The sequence below is a fragment of the Myotis daubentonii genome, chromosome 18, assembly GCF_963259705.1.
Source record: "Myotis daubentonii chromosome 18, mMyoDau2.1, whole genome shotgun sequence".
NCBI lineage: Eukaryota > Metazoa > Chordata > Mammalia > Chiroptera > Vespertilionidae > Myotis > Myotis daubentonii.
In genome coordinates this window covers 24933497-24954916 of record NC_081857.1, presented here as the reverse complement: position 1 = coordinate 24954916, position 21420 = coordinate 24933497, and the positions used below count along the sequence as shown (strand labels likewise).

At 39.0% G+C, this 21420-nt stretch overlaps 1 protein-coding gene across 5 annotated transcripts in view; it reads left to right on the top strand.

Moving 5' to 3' along the window:
• Nucleotides 1–21420, top strand: part of RABGAP1L (RAB GTPase activating protein 1 like) — a 444263-nt gene that overhangs the window by 332219 nt on the left and 90624 nt on the right. For 3 of the 5 annotated variants that reach the window (XM_059674299.1, XM_059674298.1, XM_059674300.1), the window contains one exon: nt 7605–7733. In XM_059674299.1, coding sequence (XP_059530282.1) covers nt 7605–7733 — 129 coding nt within the window. Of the gene's footprint in view, nt 1–1314; nt 1809–7604; nt 7734–8407; nt 8489–21420 lie in introns of those variants that run through there. The other 2 variants (XM_059674301.1, XM_059674310.1) reach the window with 2 other exon arrangements.

Genomic DNA, 21420 nt, shown 5'->3' with positions numbered 1-21420 from the left:
CTCAGGAGGAAGTTGCTCTTCTCTCAGCCCTGCCACTCACTTTGTGCCATGCACAGCTCCGCTGACACCAGCTACAGAACTGCTGCCCCAGCTTTCTGAATCCATGTTGGTTCGTTGTTGGGCTGAAGTTAAGAAACTGTCCCTAAAGGTGATCCTTTTTGCCTTCATCTGGCTACAACTGATTATTTATAGCAAGTAAATTAATATAACACTTTAATTCTGAGATTGTAAACTTTTTAAGCTAGGGGCAGTTCCCAGTTATATTATGTCTAGGGAAAGATTAATTTGACCAGAGTCTATCAAAACAGTGTTTTGGACTATTAACTGAGTGTCAAGGTCTATGGCTTAAGAAAGTTATTTTTGCTTTGAGAATCTCAACATCAGTAGTTCTTTAAGTGTATACTCTTATTATTATATTGTAGGTTTTTATGTTTTATCACATTGTGTATTTGTAAAAAAAATGCCTTCTAATGTGGCTAGCCTTCCCATAATGCTGAAATACTGCTGCACATCCTAGCATTGCAGAGTCATTATTATTGCACAAACACGTCAAGTGGAGGGTGTGTCATTTCTTGGATGCTAGATCTTTGCTTTTCTGTCCACACTCGATCATTTTGCTCTAAACCTCTTTTCAGTGGAGATTTCAGTAATCTAACAAGGATTGGAGCTTCCCACTTTGAATACACAGTATAAAATCAGACTTTTACCTGTTTTTGTCATTAGAAAGCAAGAATAAATAAAGGTCAGCATCTTAGTTGGCAGGCTCTCTGATTTTTCTGTGACCATCACGTTAGGAGAAGCTAGTTCATCTGTCTGTGGGTTTAGGATTCAGCAGCATAAGCTGTCAGACGAACACTGATTGAAGGTGGACAGGGAGGGGAAGCGCATCTGTCCAACGATCGCCATTGGCTTCTTATTACAGCATTCTCCCCCGAGACGCGCTCTGCATGCTCATTCACCTACCTCCTCTTCCCTCCCTGCCTGCCTACCCCTTCATTACTGATTCACAGCGAGAGGCAGCAGCAGCAGCAGCAGCAGCAGCAGCGCTGCTTGTCACGAATCAAGGATTGCAATGAGCTCATCCTTTTTCTCCTTGCAGCTTCACAACTGCTCTGGCTTCCTGGCTCCTGCTGCTGCTCTCTGCTCACACACAGACACACACACACACACACACACACACACACACACACACACACACACACACAACACACACACACACACAGTCTCCCTCTCTCTCTCTCTCTCTCTCTCTCTCTCTCTCTCTCTCACACACACACACACACACACACACACACACACACACACACACACTAGACCCTTCTAAGCAGCTTGTACATTTTGACACATGTATCTGAACTCTCCTACATCATTCTTGGCCATTTTCTTGCATTCTATTGCTTTTGCCGTTTTGCATTGACATCAGTAGTTGATTTCATTTTCTGATCTTCTTCGGGGCTCTTGCACCGTGGCTAATTTAGCCAAAATGTTTTTCTTGTGGAGACATTAGCTGACAATTCCCAGAACGGACTGGATTGTGCTTGCTCTTGGGGAGACCAAAGCCAGGCTCCCCTCCCACTACACCTCCTAAAATTGTGGATGAGAGCTCCAGCTTGCTCATTCTGGATACCTACTTACTGCTCATGGAACAAGGGGTGCCCTGCCCAGCCCCAGCTGCTAAGCTCACACCTCCTGTCAAAAAGTCCCAGGACATGCACGACGAGAGGACCAAGCTGGTGAATGAGTATGCGTGTCGCGTGCTGGAACTTCTGGGGATGGGGCATCGCCTGTTTGTGCCTCGGCTCCTGGCGGTGAGACTGTTTTTCATTGAACTTCATTTGGGGGGAATCTGCCACCCTCCGTGAGGATTCCTTGTGTCCTGGAGGAGCTTGCAGTCTTTTTTCCTCCTCCTTTCTCACTCAACCGAGAAGGAAGTGCCGAGTGGCTGCGGCCAGGGGCTCTACCCAGCCTGGTCCACTCCTTAATTGGCTAGAGGAGACAGTTCTTTTCCAGAGCCCAGGGCACAGTAGTGTCATTATCTCTGTGGCAGCCAAAATAATGGTTTTCTGGCTGGCTCGGCTCAGTAGTAAAGCAGAATACTCAAGAGCTTGGTGTAGACATCCTCTGCCTATGTCTCCAAAGGGTTAAATTATATAACAGATGTTATTGCTACTTATTTAGACTGTGTGTGGTTTGCTTTCTAACCTCCCCATCTGATTGCCAATTTGATTCTTTTGGGGGTGGGTGGGGGGGATTAGGGAATTTTACCCCATAAAAATCTTTGAGTGGGAAATTGTACATTTCGCTCCCGGAATGTTCAAACTGTGTATCTATGAAAGAGCTTAAAACTGTTGAGTCTGTGAGTGGATTGGGGAAGTCTGGCTTGCTTTTTTTTTTTTTTTATTTCCTGAACAAGAGAAAAATCACCTATCCTCACTTCCTACCAAGGGTTAAAATTAATACCCACAATCACTGGCGCAAGGTTTCTTTTTAGTGGCTTGAGAACTACACCTAGCAACTGTTCTATAATGTAATTGGGCTGCAGTAGTCCTAAACTATTATTTGGTATTTGAACAAGACTAATTTAGCTTTGTCTGTTTTATATAATGGAGTTTAATACCATTCTGCTTGTTCCTCATTATGGTTCTCTCACATTTGAGTCTTTTAAGAAGTACAATATTGACTCGCCTGAATTTAACTCTTTTCTCTCACATATTTCCCTCTAGTATAGATCATCTTTGTTTATACTTACCTTTACCATTATTAATTCAGTCTTCACATATTTATTTGCATACAAATATAATCTCCTGCATAATCATAACAGACATGTTAGGCAACCACGTCTATAAGGGATTTCTCATCCTGAAGAGAGTCTGTTTATCATTCCAAGATGAAGATAGATGCAATGGCTAGCACACAATTATAGGGAGGAGGGCTGTATTTTTGAGAAATATCATTCCTTTGACATTTAAAAATGAAAGAAAAAGAACTCAATATGTGTTTTAATGCCCAGGTGAGGTCATCAGTGCTCATTTGGATTTTGTTTTCCTGAATCACATTTTTTCTTAACACAGGAGAAAACTGAAGGTTCATGATTCTATTAGAAAGGTGTTTGTTCTTTTTAAGGGAAATAAAAATTTTAAGTGAAATAAAAAGTGTGGTATTTCAGGGGCTTTGACACTAAGAAGTACTAAAATATATATTCTACAAATTCTCTGCATCTCTGAGGAATCCGTTTTGGCTGAATACAGTTCCATATTCTTAAAGACCACACAACTTTGTGTCACCAGGGCTTGAACTGGTAACTCTCTGTAATCTGGGGCTGCCTCTTTTTGACATTTACAGGAAACATTAAAGGAAATTAAAGGAAAACATAAACTGATAACTAAGAATGTCCCTCATACTCAAATCTTCATTAGAGATTAATTTAAAACACACTATTAATGATAAAATCCACAGGGAGTTAGGTTCCCAGCTCCAGGTCTTAGGGAGGTCACACATATCTGTATGTTGCAACTGTGCAGTCAGCCTGGTTGCCTGTCTGAGGAAGTACATCCCTTGGGTTGTTTTAGGCTCTAAAATTCAGAGTCTAGGTCGTAGTGTCACATACATTACATGTGAGAAGTATATGCCAAGTTGTCCAGAGGCCATTTGGAAATCTCTGATGTTATGCAGTGTTGCACTTATAAGATTATTCATAGAATGGGATACTCTACATATTGGGAAATCACATGCCCATTCATTAGCAATATGGCTGTGAATTGGGATCAGCTAGCCAATGAGTTACTGCTCAAATTTTAGCACGTGTACTGGGGGAAGTACAGTTGTTCAGACCTCTCTGATTGGACTGGCTAATGATGTGGGATTGATGGCTGATCTGCCCAGGATGGGCCTACGAGGAATCCTGCCACATGCAATATTGTCATCTTTCTAGTACCAGTCAAGAGGGCCAGCACTGGAGTTTAGGTCTTTAGTCATGTTTTAAACATGAATTTGTGTGAGTTAAATATATACAAATACCTAATTTTGCTTTACAGATCCCAATAGTTTTCTATGTGCAAGACAACTTAACTTCTTAATGAAGTTGTTCAAATAAAAGGAGATTAACCTAGACAGTGTTGTAGATTTGGACTTTGAGCCTTAGTTATTGCTCCCTGGTTCACAGAGGGACCTCAACCTGCTGGGACACCAAGCACATCATTGTTCGTCAAAGGTAATTCTAGTCAAGAACACCCCCCCTTAACAAATCAGGCGCATGGACTTTATTGTAGACTAGAGACCCGATGCATGAAATTCGTGCAAGAATAGGCCTTCCTTTCCCCGCTACAGGCACTGGCTTCCCTCCGGCTGCCGGCAGGCACCGTGGACCCAGGCTTCCCTCTGGCCGCAAGCAGGCACCGTGGACCCAGGCTTCCCTTGCAGCCCCAGCTTTGTCCAGAAGGTTGTCTGGAAGGACTCCCAAAGGACATCTGGTCTAATTAGCATATTATGCTTTTATTATTATAGATATTACCAAAAGGCGTATATTCTGTAGGTAGACTCACCAAATAAATGTTTCTTTGTTGAAATTAAAACACCAAAACAAGAGACATAGGCGTCTTTGATGCCAGCTAAGTAATGGTTCCGTCTTCTAAAGCCTGTGCTTCCAAATGTCTCAGACCTCCAAAAATATTGCTCAACCGAATAGAAATCTTGTTAGACACTCTATATAACTAAAGGAAGAAAAAGCCAATTTGTGGTGAAAACAGCAAAGGTGAGAGAGAAAATCATGCCTAGATGTTTTTTCAAATAATTTCCTAAGATAATCTAACCTAGAATTTGATGCTTATCAGAAGCCCTTAAAGAAGATTTGCCATCCAGGAACAGTTAGAGGTCTGGGATAGAAGCACTGAGAGCTGACACTGAAACGTCAGAATTCTTCCTTTCCACTCACCCTGCCTCCTTTAAAAAATAACTTTAAAATGTGAAGCTCTTGCATTGAATTTTTCAGTGGGAAGAACACACTCAAAATGGTATCAGCAGAGGCACATAGCCAGAGTCCACACTCTTATAAGTGTGTGAAATTTGGAGAAAGAGGAAAAACTTTTACTCTACTTATGTTCAAAATCTTTCCCCTCTAGATGTTTCCACCTTTGGCTGTTATATGACATGGGAAGTCATTGGAGGATCGTGACATGTTAATATCAGTGTTGACTATACTTTCCATATGATACTCCAGGCACTGTGCACAGTGAATCCAAATGACTCTCAGGCCAAGGAGGGTGAATGAATATAAGCAAATGCTTAGCAGTCCCTTCAGTAGCCATGTCAAGGTCTAATTTTGATCAAATTTCTTATGCAGTCTAATTACATGCTAGTTGGTATTTTTTAAATTTGTGGACTTTTTAAAAAACATTACTTCTAAGCAGGGAATTAAAGAGCAGGGGATAACGGATGGCTCATTGGAAAGAGATTATAACTCTTAAAAGAAGTTAGAGTCCCAGATAGAGCGATTGCTATGTAGACGTCTGATGCTGCCCAAATATAAAAATCAATTTTATATCAAAATAAGTCCTAAATCCACTTTCTAATCTGAATTTTATAAATTTTGATTAAAAAATACTGGGTTGGCTTAAAGTGGAGCCTTTATGAATCCATGGAATACATGAATGTGGTGTCTACCATGTGCCTAGCAATTTGCTTAATTCATTTTACTAGGAGAGTGGGAAGGATGATATATTAACATCCCACTTACCTATGAGCTCTGGCTGTTTCTTTCTACCTAGTTGGAAGGAAATAGAAGTTGGAATTGTTTAAGTGTTTTTAACTGTCCAGGTAATCTTTTTATATAATCTATTCAAGTGAAAGAAGTAGTGTTACCTTGGAAGGTATAGTTAGTAAACACATTTCCTATCATCATTTTATGACAGAAAATTTGGAAAACAAAAGGTGAGTGTTATGAAGAGCTGGGAGAAGAATGTTCTGGGCAGAGAGGACAGTTAGGGCAGTAGCCTTCAGTTATGGATGAACCTGGTGTGTATAGAAACCAGAAAGAAAGCCAGTGTGCCTGAGAGGGATGTGGTTCAAGATGAGGATGGAGGGGAATGGGGGCGGATTATGAAGGGTTCTGTGGGAAATGCTAAAAATTTGGGTTTTTATTCTGAGCACACTAGGAACCCTTGGAGGGCTTTAAATGGAAGAGTGACATGACCTGAAGGGGTATCATGGGGCTGCTATAGGAGAGTAGGTTGTCGGGAGCAAGAGTAGAAACAGGGAGGCCAGTTAGGAAGTTACTGTGGTGGCTCACCTGAGAAATAACAATGGTCTGGACCACAGAGATGAGGACTGCAACTCAGACCTTATTACAAGCAGGAATTTCTCTGACATCCTTATACTCTTTCAGTGCAGTCTTAATAGTTAATTTATTGTACTTCTGAATTTAAATAAAGTAATATTTTGAACTAGTGCTTAGTTCTATGATTTCTAGCCTCCGTGTTTTTATTTGTTTGTTTTTTCTTTCTCATTTTATTACTGAAGTCTTGCATAATTAAGTACTGACTCTTAAAACATCTAATTTCTTTTTGGCTTACTTCTATGTTACTGAGTCTGCCTGAATCTATAATTTGTATCAGGTATTTTCCATAAATCACTTATAATTGTTTATTAAATACTTAGTGTCTTTCTTATTACAAAATTTTTCCTGCAGAAAATACAACAAAATATATTTTAAGAAAATACGCAAGCATGATGCTATCCAGAGAAAAATTTTATTTCATTTTCTTTTAGTCTTTTTTCTATGCATACATGTACTTATTTCTAAGTGGTTGTTATTTTTTAAGGAAGTAAATTTTGCAAACAGTAGTTTTCATAAGAAGTTCAGTAGTTAAGTGACTTACTTCATTTACTTTTCATAGCATTCTTTTTTTAATTTTATTTTTTAAGTTAAATGTATTGGGATGACATTGGTTAATGAGATTATTATTGTTTTCAAATGTGCATTTCTATGACACATGATCTGTTGAATTGTGTGCCCACTACCCAAAGTCAAATAATCTTTCACCACCATATATTTGGTCCCCTTTACACTTTAATACCCTCCTACCCCCCTTCCCTCTGGTAACCATAGCATTCTTTAAGGTATTCGATCAATTTCTTATTTCCATCATGAGCTGCTGAAAAGCCATCCTCTAATTAGGTGTTTATTATATAACTCAGATGGGCTCTGATTGATTGCATTGTCTGTGTTTTCAGCAAGCTTTGTAGTAATGTCCGTAAAATGCCTGTAAAGTCACAGATTAGTCCCAGGTTTCAATTTTTTTTCCCCTGGCATTTATTTTTCTCTCACAGCTGTAACTTGGTTAGCATTGCCACATCCACCATTGAAATCTTCAGGCAATATAAATTAAATATGTTAGCCTGTTAATTAATTCTTATATTGCTTCTAGGATTTATGGTGACTTATTTCAACTTTGAATCAAGAGGTTAGAAATCTCTTTCTAAAATGTTTTAGAACTAACCTAGATATTAGCTATAAAAAGTGCATTCCAGAAAATAGAAATTCTTTTTTCAACATGTGTGTCATGAATGCAGGCTAAAATGTCATGATGATCTGGGTGATTATTTTGCAGACCTCAAAGGAAGATCTTCTGCAGGCTGATTTTGAAGGGGCTTTAAAGTTCTTCAGAGTTCAGCTTCCAAAGAGATACAGGGCAGAGGAAAATGCAAGAAGATTGATGGAGCAGGCTTGTAATATCAAGGTAAGATACACAAATTTATATGTCATAAAGGTGGAACTTGAATGCATAATAGCATGGAAAATTATGTAAACCCAGTCCTGGTGTATGTTGCTGGATTTTGACTATGTTTAAGGTGATGTGTGTGTCAACTAGTCTCTCCCAGACTTTTTTGTCAGGCTGATAAGTATATAGTAGCCATACCTTCTAGTAGGATTTAGAGTGAAAATTGGCAGGTTCAGATGGTAATAACAGGGAGACAAATGTTTATTTTATAGGTAAGACTCTAGAATGGGCTGCTGTGATAGTGGTCTCCATGGCAGAAGACCTAGTATTTAGCTTTTACCATCTGTTTTAAGATAATTTAGGACAAAGCAAGAAAAGCCTGCTTAGGCAGTGCTTTCCTTTCTCTAAGGGACTTGGAAAGCTTCGAGTCTTCATCTGTCCATTCGCATCCCACACTTGCCAAATACTGTGGATAGATTGCTCCTTATCATATGTCTGACAAAACGAAACATTATATAAAATAATTTGAAATAGAAATCTATCTAGAAAGTTTTAGTATCAAGGTGAGAGATCACTTTGTTTTTTAATTTGGCACCAATTTACTGATGTTAATTCTTGTACCTTGGGACTATACTAGGGAATTTTCTTACCTAACCATGATATTAATATACATTTCTTTTCTGAACAAACAGGCAAAGATCCCAGGTCTTATGGACCTAAAATTCTTGCATAAGGAAATAGAGAGTGAACAACATAATAAATAAAGAATATATTTAATATGTTAGAAACTGCTAAATAGCTATGAAGAAATAAAAAAGTAGGGGGAAATAAGCAAGGTGGTATCAGGGAAGAAGGAGAAAATTACTGTTGTTTTAGTTAGAGTAGACCTCACTGAGAAGGTGAAGGAGGTGAGTTAGTCATGGAGATGTCTAGGAAGGACCATTCCAGCAGTTAGTTCAAAGGCCCTGAGGTTAGCTCATGCCTGGTGGGTGTGAGGAACAGCAAAAAGGCCAGTGTAGCTGGAGTGAAGTGAATGAAAATGAGAGTGGTGGGAGAGGAAGTTAGAGAGCTCCAAGGGAGCCAGGAAATGTCAACCATTGTGAGGACGTAGACTTTACTTTGAGTGAAGTGGGAAGCTCTGGCAGAGGTTTGAGTGGCAGAGTGATATGCTTTGTCTGAGGTTTTAGAGGATCACAATGTCCACTGTGTTGAGAACAGACTATAGGAAGGTAGGAATAGAAATAGGAAGCTCAGACCGAGTTTTGCCGTGATACTGCTGAGAAATTATGGTAGCTTGAACAAGGGTGATTACAGTGGGGATGGAGACAGGGTAGAGATGGAGGTGGTTGGAACCTGGGTATATTTTTAAAGAGAACCAATTATTCATGATATATTAAACATGGGTGTCAGAGGAGGAGAAGAGTCAAGAGGATTCCACTGATTATGGACTGAGCAATTAGAAGATAGAGTTGCCATTGACTTGTTAACTCATTGCTTAAAATGTAGTTTGACATGGATTGCACTTGAGCACCAAACCCACTATAACACTTTTTTACTGAATTTTAACATAAAGTAAATTCTAAATGTTAAAATGTACAAATCAATACTTAAAGTAAATGATTATACTTTAATCATTTTGCATTCCAGTGGGCATAGTGGCTTTGATTGATTTTTGTGGGTGGTAAGTTTGATGTGTATTCTTCAGCCAGTTGATTATTCCAGAGCTGTCAGAGAAAAGTATTAGAAACTAGGGCAGTGCTGTAGGAATCTATTAAAATAAAACATCCATTTCTAGGAATAAAAGAGTAGAGAGTTAAGAGGTACAAGTAAGGTGGAAAGTTAAATGTTTTCAAGGGAAATCTCATAGCATTGGAAAATCATTGGGAGTGAAAATCTATCCAAAAATATGAAACTCACAGGAAAAGACTTTCCCACTGTATTGTATGAAGTTCCTCAGAAAATGGAGGTAACTAGCAATTGTCAAGCCAGAAACATGAGATCTGAGAGACGCAGAAACACAGAGTGTTAGAAAACAAGTCCAAAATGTGATCTGAATGGACCATTCTTGGAATGAAAGGGTTAGGTACAACCAGAGTGGTTTATTTGCCCATGAATGGATAGATATAAAGTATCTATTTTTAAAGTAATAATATTATTTTGTTTTGTTTTGCATTATCTAAGGAGAGTGATTTTCTTTGACACCATTTAAAAAAATTAAAGTATAATTGACAAAACATTAGTTTCATGTGTACAACATAATGGTTTAATATTTTTATATATTGTAGAATGATGATCACAGTAAGTCCAGTTAAAATCTGTCACCTTACATAATTACCATTTTTTTTCTTGTGGTAAAATCTTTCAAGATCCACTATCCTAGCTACTTTCAAATATGCGATACAATATTATTAACTCTTATCACCATGACTTATCCATTACACACATCTATACACACACATATACCTGAAGAGAGGCTTACCTTTACAATACATGATGTACTCCGATGTTTTCTCTTTCACTGTGTTGTATTCTATTTCATTTTAAACTTCTCCCCTCTCCCCAAGAAAAATTCCCAGAACAAAAAGCTAGTCACAACCTACTAAGTCAGTTTCACAATGACTTGCAGTTTTGGAAAAAAATCTAAGGCCTATCCCACTGTTTGCACCTCCTCCCCCTGCCCCATTCCAATCCCATGCAGCCTGTGAGAGTGTGTGGAAGATGAGGAGTGTCCACACTGAATAATGGAAATGGGAATATACTAAGGACGTGGGTCACCAGGCCCTCATTGCAGCAGTGCATGCTGGCTACTGGAAATTTTAGGAAACTTGTTAGACACAGCGTTCACAGACACAGGTGACGGCAGGCATGGGACAGGCAAAAATGTTGAACACACAATTTCTTATCTACAGCCTGTTTAAGATTAAAGATAACATTTTGTCAAAGTAGTACAAATTCTTTTCTGTATTTTAATTCTTTTCAAAGTTAGTATTTGTATACAGTTGTATTTTCTTAGTGTTCTCATTAAATTTCCCAACAAAATTAATCACTTCCTCTAACTTTAAGGATCTAGGTGATCAGTGATTTCAGTGAATGGACTAGTTTTAAAATATATGTAACAGTTGCAGATAAAAATTAACTAATTAGCTCTGTATGTGGCTTATTTCTGAGTGTACCAACAGGATGTATTATTGAACCAGGGTGGATTAGATAAATATCAGGAATATCTTTTGGTGTTTATTTTTCTAATTTACCTAACATGATTTCAAATTATTCTATCTCCCTCAGCTCCTATGGTTTCAGCTAGGCTAAAATCAGAAATATGTTGACCCATCAGCCTTTTTGAAAAAGTCATTTGGTTACTTAATACTTAATATATGAATATCCTGCCCTTTACCAGGGAGTCAGCTTTTGTTTAATATTATTATTCAATTATTACTCTATAGTTAAAAACTCTGGCCCTAGCCGGTTTGGCTCAGTGGGTAGAACATTGGCTTCAGACCAAAGGGTCCCAGGTTCGATTCCAGTCAAGGGCACGTACCTTGGTTGCAGGCTCCTCTCCAGCCCGGGCCCTGGCTGGGATGTATGCAGAAGGCAACCAATTGATACGTTTCTCTCACATTGATGTTTCTGTCTTTTCCTCTCATCCACTTTCTCTAAAAAAGATCAATGGAAAAATGTCCTCGGGTGAGGATTAACCACCACAACAACAAAATATCCAAAAAATTTGTAAAAGAAACCCAACAGAAGGCTTGCAAAACAAAGTTAAAAAAATTATCCAGAACATAGAACAAAAAGACATAAAATATGAGAGAAGAGAGACAAGTTCAATAAAGGAGGTTGGACAACTTCCTAATAGGAGGAAGCACAAAAAACAAACAAACAAACTTTTGCAGTTGCTTAGCTTCTTAAACTTGGATCTTGGCTTCATGAACTCTGAATCAGTAGAAATTTGTATTTATATAAGCATATGAACATTTTTTCCTCTGGCAAGACAATATATAGTTTTCATTGGATTCTTAAAGGGAACTTAGTGACTAAAAAAAACCAGCGTCTATTGTGGGACAAACTGAAATTTGTTAATAAGCAAATTATATTTCTATAGAGCATAAGAATCCATAAATGGGAGATATATATATATATATATATATATATATATATATATATTCAAGTACATATACACATAACCTTTATAATTACTTTTTCTTTTTTTAAAAAAACTTTTACTTTATTTATTTATTTTTAAAATCCTCACCGGAGGATATTTTTCCATTGATTTTTATTTTTTTAATTTATTTATTGATCTTTATAATTATTCTTGATCTGATTGCTTTTTTCTATATATTTTATTCAATATTATTTATATTATATTAGGTTGAGTTGATTAAATTATTCTTGTTGGTAAAAAACCATCAGGTATTAGACATTGTATATAATTTAATTCAATATTTTATGCCTTCTTATGGTTCAAGTAAGTGCTATGTATGTAAATGATGAAATATTAAAAATTTGAATCTTTTAATTACAATGGAATTCATTTAGCTGGCATTATTCTGATAAAAATAAAAAGTGGAATTAGAAGAATAAAACATCTGCATACACCTTAGGTCTATGGACATGTAAGACTGGGAAGCAAGTCTTTTTTAAGTTGTTTTTTATTTAGAACTAGGGGCCCGGTGCACGAAATTCGTGCACTGGGTGTGGGGCGGGGGGGAGTGTCCCTCAGCCCAGCCTGCCCCCTCTCACATACTGGGAGCCCTCAGGTGTTGACCCCCATCACCCTCCAATCACTGGTTCTGCCCCTTGCCCAGGCCTGATGCCTCTGGCCTAGGCGTCTGGCCCGGGCAGCAGGGACCTGCAGTGGCAGCGGGGGGCGCCGCGATCACGCGGGCTCCGCCCCTGCCCCTGCAGGATGCCTCTGGCTGAGGCGTTCGGCCCGGGCAGTGGGGACCCACAGCTGCAGCAGCCCCACGATCGTGGGCTTCGCTTTAGGCCCAGGCAAGGGGCCCCTAGCTCCTGGGACTGCCAGCTTCGACCGTGCCCAGCTCCCATCGCTGGATCCACCCCTACTTCCTGCTATCACTGGCCAGGGTGGAAAAGGCGCCTGATTCTCCGATCATGGCTTGGGGGGCAGGGCAAAGGCGGCCCCAGGGCCGCCTTTGCCCTGCCCCCCAACTCTTAGCTCCCCCCTGGGTTTCCGATCACTGTCAGTGGCAGGGGGCTTCTTCCTGCTTTCCCTTTCGCCTCCCTGCACTGTGCCTACATATGCAAATTAACCGCCATCTTGTTGGCAGTTAACTGCCAATCTTAGTTGGCAGTTAATTTGCATATAGCCCTGATTAGCCAATGAAAAGGGTATCGTCGTACGCCAATTACCATTTTTCTCTTTTATTAGTGTAGATAATTTTGCAGATGCCATGTTTATGATGGGCTTCTTTAGTAGCAAGATTCATCACGTCACTCAAAATATTCTATTGATAGGTCTTTATAAAGGAATATCTAAAAATATAAATCTGCCTATTTTGTTTGTGTTTTATTAATAAAATAGCTTGAATAAAATCAAAACTATAAAATCTGACATTAAACTAAAACACAGGAATTAGGAAAGAAAGGTAATTTATTGAGTGCCTGTTGTGTGCAAGGGGACTTCTCAGAGGAAGTAAGAGTTAGGTGAAACCTCAAGGATTGGCAGGACTTACATTGTGTGTAGAGGCAAGGGGTAGGATATTCCCTGCAAAGAATATGCAGAGGCCCAGAGGTAAGAGCAGATGGAGCAGTCCAAGATCTAAGCTAGAGGTCATGACTGGAGAATAGGGAATGAGGGGAGTAAATAGAAGACTAGAGAAGTAAGCAGCAACCAGACAGTTGGGCAGAGCCAGGCAGACCATGGTAAGCAATTTGGATTTTATCCTAGGGGCAGTGGGAAGCCTTGAGAGGTTTTAAGTAGGAGACAGAAATAATCAGATTTTTGTTTGAGTAAGGACATTCTGGCTGCTTTGTGGAGAATGGATTGAAAGTGATAAGGTTCTATATTGGTAACAGACCAATTCAGAGACAATTACAGTAATCCAAGTGAAAAATGACCAGAGCATTTGTTATGGGCTGGAAAAATGTAGGTAGATTCCAGAGATATTCCAAAGAGAGAATCAATAGACATTAATGACATTCAGGATTCTTAGTCAACTTGGTATAGTAATCACACCGCAAAAGGGAATAAACAAAGAACAAATTACAAGGATGAAAGATAATGAGTTGTGTTAGACATGTTAAGTTTGTGGTGTCTATCCACAAATTCATATCCAAGTACTTAGAAATATCATGTAGGCAGGTGGATATTGAAGTGAGATCTGAGCTAAAAGTAGACATTTATATGTCATCAGTATTGAAACCATGGATGAATTCTCATAGAGGAACCCAGAGAAGGGTTGGGGGTAGGTGCATTAACACATAAAAGACGAGCTGAGGAGTAGAAGCCAGTAAGAGTGAGAAGGCAGGAAGAAACCCAGAAGAGTATGAACTGTGAACACTAAGGGGAATTGTATCTGCTTTCACTTAGGAAGATATTGAAAAGTGCTTAGAGGTCATATAAGGTACCGAGGAGTGGAAAGTGGTCATTGTGCAATAGTTCATGATAAAGATGTCCTTAATGGCCTTATTGAGAACGGTTTCAGTGGATGATGAATTATAAAAGCCAGTGATTCAAGGACTATGTGGAGGGTGAGTAAATGGAAAAAGGAGAATGAAACAACTCTTCTAAGAAGGTTCTTATGGGAGAACATGGGGGATGGTAGAGACAGCCAGCAAAATAGAGTACAAGAGGCAAGATAAGTAGACATGAGCTTGAGATGGGTTTTTGGAGGATAAGAAGGATGAGTCTTTAAAAGTTAAAAAAAGCTCAATGAATCAATTTCTTCATTGAGCACTTAATATATGCCAGGCACTGTGCTAAACCCAGGGAATACAAGATTGAACAAAAGCAGATATGCCCTCTGAACTCATGGAATTTATACTGTTGTGCAGAAAATGACAATTAGATAAATCACCTTAATAAATGTACAGTTACAAAGTGAGATAAATGCTCAAAAGAGATATAAGAATACATGAGAGCAAAGAGCAAAGGGACCTGTCTTTGACTCAGTGACTTAGGGAACACTTTCCTAAACTGAGATTACAAAGCATTCCCCACGGAAGGAACAGTATATGTAAACCCTGTGAGGTGAGAGGGCGGGAGGGATGTTTAAGAAACTAGGAGTAGGCCAATGTGACTTTCACTTAGAGAATGATAAGGGCTAATATCTAAGGACCAGAGCACTCCATCTTCAAATAGGGAGGAAAGGCCCATAGAAAAAGAAAAGTTGAAGATTCGATTAAAAAAGTGGAAGATAACAGAGACAGGCTTCTGAGGAGGTACAGGACTAGACTCAAAAGAATGGGCCTTTCTTCCATTACAGCAGGAGGGACTGAGTAAGGAATAGATGGGGATAAAGGGAATGTGCAGTTTGGTAAAGACAAAGTTGAAAATATTCCATTTGAAGGTTTCTGTTAGTTCAACTAAGCAGATTCTAGAATGAAAGGAATATAGAGTCAAAAGTTTAAAGAACATGGAAAAGCTTTTAGACAGACATGGTAGAGAATGGAAGAACTAACTGGAAAACATAAAAGAATTGTTGGAGATAATGAATTCATAGTGCTAAAAATCTGCAATGCTTGTGAGTTTCTCTAGAAATACTCAGCAGCCCACATGTATGCATGAGAGAAGCGGACAGTTATTTTTACTCAGAGCTGAGGCAAAGGAAGGGAGTGGGGACAGGACAATGGTGCCCTAATAAACCACATCTTGGGGGAATGAGAGGGATGAGCAAAAGGGAAATCCCTGATTGGTAGCTTTTGCCAATTTCCATATATGAATTCTCCTACAGTGGCCAATTTCAAGGCACCAATGACTTAACTGGCTCACACAGTTTTTGAATATTAACAGTCACTTCTGAGGAACTGTGTCAGGAGCTGGTTGTTCATTACCCAGCACACCACAGGGTCAAGGAGATGAGGCTAATAGCCAGAGAGTGGTTGACATGATGGATCATTGAGCCTGACTGTAGAAAAGCAAGTGAAGACAGGTGGGGACTGAGAGACCACAAGGAAAGAAGGTGGGGAAGAAGTACAAAGAATATTTGAACCCATAAATAGGGAGAATGGTGATGGAGGACATTAGATCCCTGATGGTGTTTACCTAAGAAAAGAGCATCTTTCTCCAAAATTCTTACATTTTAAAGACAGTTTAGTGACACTGGAAGATAATACTGACCTGTGCTTAAGTTTTTCTGTTGTTAACTGAGGTTAATGCATTGACATGAATTGGAGACGGAAAAACCAAAGATGGCAGAGGCAAGAGAGCCAGGGAAATGAGAAGGGCCCCTAGTGGCTAAAACAAAGTCCTGCCGGGGCATCTTCCTTCTGCACACCAGAAATGTCTTCTACCTTGTGCTGGAAAGGTAGCCATCAGTGACAAAATGTTACCATGGTAGCTATTTGCCTCCGAAATTTGTAAGCTCTGCTTCCAGCTCAGTTTCCTAGATACTGTGCTGGACAGCAGTGCCATCTCCCACAGTGGATTAATACAATTTGATATTGCCTCTCACAAATCATGTTTTTAATGTGAGATGGTAAATTTGTTTATCTGTAAGTTACTATTTTTTCCTCTAAGACCTTCATATTTGCAACCATGGATTTGAACTTGACTAGTTGGAAGTAACTTTCACACTAGAGCTACACTATAAAGAACATTTGTATTAAAAGCAATTTTCCTCTAATTTCTTCATGCTGCTTGCTATTTATTTCTGGTTGTTGTTGCTGTGTGTAAACAAAAATGTAATCTCCCAAATAGAGGCTTACTTAAAATTAGCAGTGAGGCCACACAAAGCTTTTGTGGATTCCATGCAACTAAAATGTGTGCCGTTCTGTGCACCATGAAGAAGGTCATTTTTAATCATGTTCTGTTCCTGTAAAGGTTCTACATTTACAACCACATTTGGGAATATTTGGTTTAAAGTGCCATAATTTGCTGGGGAAATGTTTATTATGTTATAGGATACAGAGACATGATAATAAACAAATTGATAATGGGGTTGTTTCTATATCAAAACATTTGCCTCTTTTTTCTTTGGAGACTTTTTTTTTTACATTCATGATCCTCAGTACACCTCAGATTTGGGACACTGGTTTTGTTTTTCCCCAAAACGGGCATTCATACAGTTTGATTTCGCCTCTCGTAAGTCATGCATTGTGGGATGAGCGGGGAACATGTTACATGCTGGACAAGCTCTGAAACCATTACTAACACGTGGAGAAAACAGGCCAGAGCGCCAGATGCCCAGCCCCAGGTCCCCTCCACACTCAGAAAGCTCAGCTTCTCTAGCTGTTCCGAGTCAGCTGGAATGCATTGGTCTCCTTTATTTACTTCTGCTGTTTTATTCTAACATTACACCCACTCCTGCCTGTTATTTTCTTTCAGTTTATTGAGAAAGCCATGTAGACATTTTAAAATGATGGGTGGCCCTGGCTATTGTCTCATGAACTAATCCATATAAATCATTACATTTTTTTTACCCGAAAGAAAAGTAAGATAAATAGATATAAAAGTTGATTTTTTTATGGGAGTCTCTTTTTTTTAGAAAAATAAAGAATAAATAATAGGAATATACATTATGCCCATATATGCATTCCACACTTGGTACCGTGTCAGAGCTTTCCACATAGAATTAACAGCAAAATAAGACTAGGACTGTTGTTCTAACTGGTAATTTCTCTCCCTTCAAACTTTAAGTATTTCCCATGCAACAGTTTCATGCTCAGCAGTTTTCTAAGGTCTTAGTAAGACTAATGATTGTGCTCTTAAATGGGAGTGTTCATATTTCATAGACCTTTCTGCATGTTTTGCCAATTACTTTTTATCCAATTGTTATGATTCATGTGTATCTGTGTTGGAGAATAAAATTCGAACTCATCTTCACTGTTTGGAGACAATGGTAATAAATATTTCCCCTCAACTATTTATGAAATCCACAGTTCTTCAATTTTATTTTTTTTACTACTTGAATTCATATTAACGAATAGAGTTAAAATGTGTTTAACAAATTGTGTTTGGGTTCTATTTGGACAAGAAAATAGAGATGTTTCTCTCTGCCCTTGTTGCCACTTGGTGGAAATAATTTAATTTTTTAGGTAGTGATAAAAATAAATGTAGATGTCTTCGGTGTTTAGAATTGGTTAGGTTAGGAAGGCTGGGTCATCGGATCCTGGGGAGTTAGTATTCCAAACACTTCCATAGACCCTCTACTCCAGGAGCACTGTAGAGTATCATTCCATTATACTTAGTTTTCCATATTCCTGTTTCTCCAACTTACAGACCTGTTTAGCATATAGCTGTCCACTAACTGAGTCTCATTAATACTCTGGAGAACCTACTTATTTTACTATTATGCCTTTTTCTCTCCTCCTCTCTTCCACCCTGAGAAAAATTATTTTCTTTTGAAATGATGGAAACACATATAAATGAGAATTTCACCTGAAAAAGATAGTGAAAAGTTTTTCGTGTAATTCACGTCTCCAACTGCTGTTTGTCCCATTTTCCGAAGCTCCACTTATAGGCAAACAAACTGCTGAGTGGAAAATTATATTCCTCGCTGTAGTTGAAAGTTGTGATTAAATGGGCAATCTTTTCCCATTGTTGATTCATCTGGCTTGGGGGCTTTCTATTGCTGCCACCTGTGGGAGAGAGCTATTTCTTTCACTTAGAATGTCTAGAATTTTGCCTTTTCCCTGCCTGTACTACTTTCTATCCAAATCACTATAATATGTAGTTCACATAGTGTCTTTCAAATACTTCTTGTAGTTGCTATTATTATTATTATTATTATTATTATTAAGAATCTTAGAGTACAAATCTCATGAATAGGTGGTAAAACTCAGTGTTTTGTTACATGGTTTAGGCTAGGGAATGCTTACATTCCTGACTTTGGCACAGATTCGACATATTTATCAGTGTTTTCTATGCAGTGTTTCCTTCTTTTTCAGGGACTACATCATTCTCTGTTATCTCTCACCCTTAGCATCGCTGTACAGCTCTTATTATATGCCGAAGCTTCTCACTACGTTGGTTCCTAAACAGACAGTACTTTTTTTCCTGGGTCTCATGTCTGTCCCTCAATTTCATGTCTGTGATAGTCTTATAGGCTGTCATAAAATACCACAGACTGTGTAGCTTAAACAGCAGACATTTATTTTCTCACAATCTTGTAGACTAAAGGTCCAAGATCAGTGTCTATGGATTTGGTTTCTTCTGAGGCTTCTCTCCTTGTCTTGCAGGTGGCCGCCTTCTCACTGTGTCCTCACTGTCTCCCCTCTGTGTGCCACTATCCTAATGGGACACTGGCCATATTGGATCAGGATCCACCCTACTGACTCCATTTTAACTTAATTATCTCTTTAAAGGCCCTGTCTCCAGATAGTTATATTCTGAGGACCTTGAAATTAGGGCTACAACGCATGAATTTGAGGGGCATACAGTTCTGCCCATGACAATGCCTTTCTCATCATAGTCAACAGATTCTTCTGAAAATAATCTTACTAGGCAACCCAGAGCTGTATCTGCTAGATCTGCTAGCACATGACAGTGCCCTGTGTCTGTCTGCCCACCTAATTTCTCCCATTGTGTCCTAAACTCTGAGATTATATAAAAAGACCGTATTCTTCTTCATGACTTTGCCCTCCACTTCCATCAGCCTGCTTGGTTGGCAGGGAATTTTCTCTGGCATGTATATTCGCTAATTAAAAGCTCTAATTTACCTTATGTACCCTGTTCTCATATGGTCATATTGCATTAACTTCTTTATAGTCCTGTCTTTATATTGTATCACATCTTATATAAGCCACGACCTCCCTAACTCCCCTCCTTTCCTGAAAGAGAAAGTGAGTTGTGCAAGTAAATAAGTTATATCTTATTAGGATGCCCATTGATAGAAGAATATCTATATTTTATGATAATAGAAAAAATATCTTAAGCAACAACATAATTTGAATACTATATGGAACATAAGGACTTTGTTTATTTACATGAATCCTTTTATTCTAAAATATTTCACCAAACTTTAGGATGGCCATTGTTTAAGAAGTCAAATCACAGACATTACCCCTATAAGGGAAAGTCTCAAGAGAATTGTCTGACATAGTAGAATCTCTCAGAGCCTTACAAGTCATGGTTTCAGGCCCCTAACATTGCTGGATGGGACTGCTAAAGCCGCCTCAGGCCAACCGGTCTCTCTGGCTTCGGTTTTTATCTTCTCTAGTTTCCTCCGCACACTTTCACTGGAGTTGTCTGCCTGGCAAAGCAGCCTCGTCTTACCAATCCTCACCTAGTTCATCTCACCATTCAGCTTTAGTCATTTTATCCCTGCAGATGTAACTTTAGAATCTTAATATAGGTGATATAAACTTATCTTAATGTAAATTTTTCATGAGGGCCCTGGGCATGTGGTCTCAGAGTGACTGAAAAATAACTAGATTTACATCTACTAAAAGAGGGTGAAACATTATTCATTATAAAATAGTTAGACCTGTCTTCAGTGTAGTATCACAAAATCCCAACTCTATTGACTTCATTGTAGATGGACCCAGGATCTGGGGGTGGGGAATGAGCACATAAGAGAAGGTTGTGTAATATATTCTCAATATTTGGAGACAAATGCTAGTTAAAAGGAACAAAGGAAATGGGAAAGATCTAGTGTTTTGTCTTTTGAAAAATAGGATCCATGAATAGAGTACTGCATTTGTCAGGAAAACTGCTGTACTAGACGAACTGCCTTTAATGCCTGGAGAAACCTGCTGCTGTCAGAAGGCACACAACTTAATCATGCTGCTTGGCAGATGCTCCCGACTAGTTTCAATGAACTGAGCCTGAAATCAGATCCAAAGATGTCCTTTCCTCAGAGAGTGATGGATCGAGTGAGCAACATGCTCTGAGCATTTGCAGAAGAGGAAGGTAGGCCCATCCAGGCTCTCTCCAGCAGCCCTTCCTCCCCTGACCACTAGGTCTGTCATGTCTACAGGCTGGCAGTGGACACCCTTGAGCCAGCTCCTCCTGCCTCCCCCAGGTGTGTCTGTGTGCTGCTGCCTCTTGCTGGCACATCTATAACCCACACCATCTTCCACAGCTTGCCGTTCCTACATATTTTCCCTTCTGATTCTATGCAAGTTGCCATTTTTGTTTGATGGCACCGTTGATTAACATTGTCTTTCCATTGATAACAACCACAACCACAATGATACCCTACTTCCTTGGATGCCTGGATGGTTATCATTGAATATGAACCTTACCATCATAAAGTACTTGTAGTAACCCGATTTTACAGATCAGAAAGCAGGTACAACATGTTTAAGTTTCTACCAAAGGCCCCTTGGCTGATAAGTCATGGAGCTGAAGTTTGAATCCAGGCAGTCAGTTTCAGAGTCTGTATTTTACTACCTCTCCTCTACTCACTATTTTTTTTGTATTAACCTTATACTGTACTGCCTAGTTTTTAAAGGCAGTCAATATTTAAATGTTGTTTAATATTGCCAATATCTATTGGTCACTTACAGAATTTAAAACTACTGATTCCCTATGGTTATATTAAATTTCATCCAGTCATTCTTTCCCTTAATGAGTAGTTAA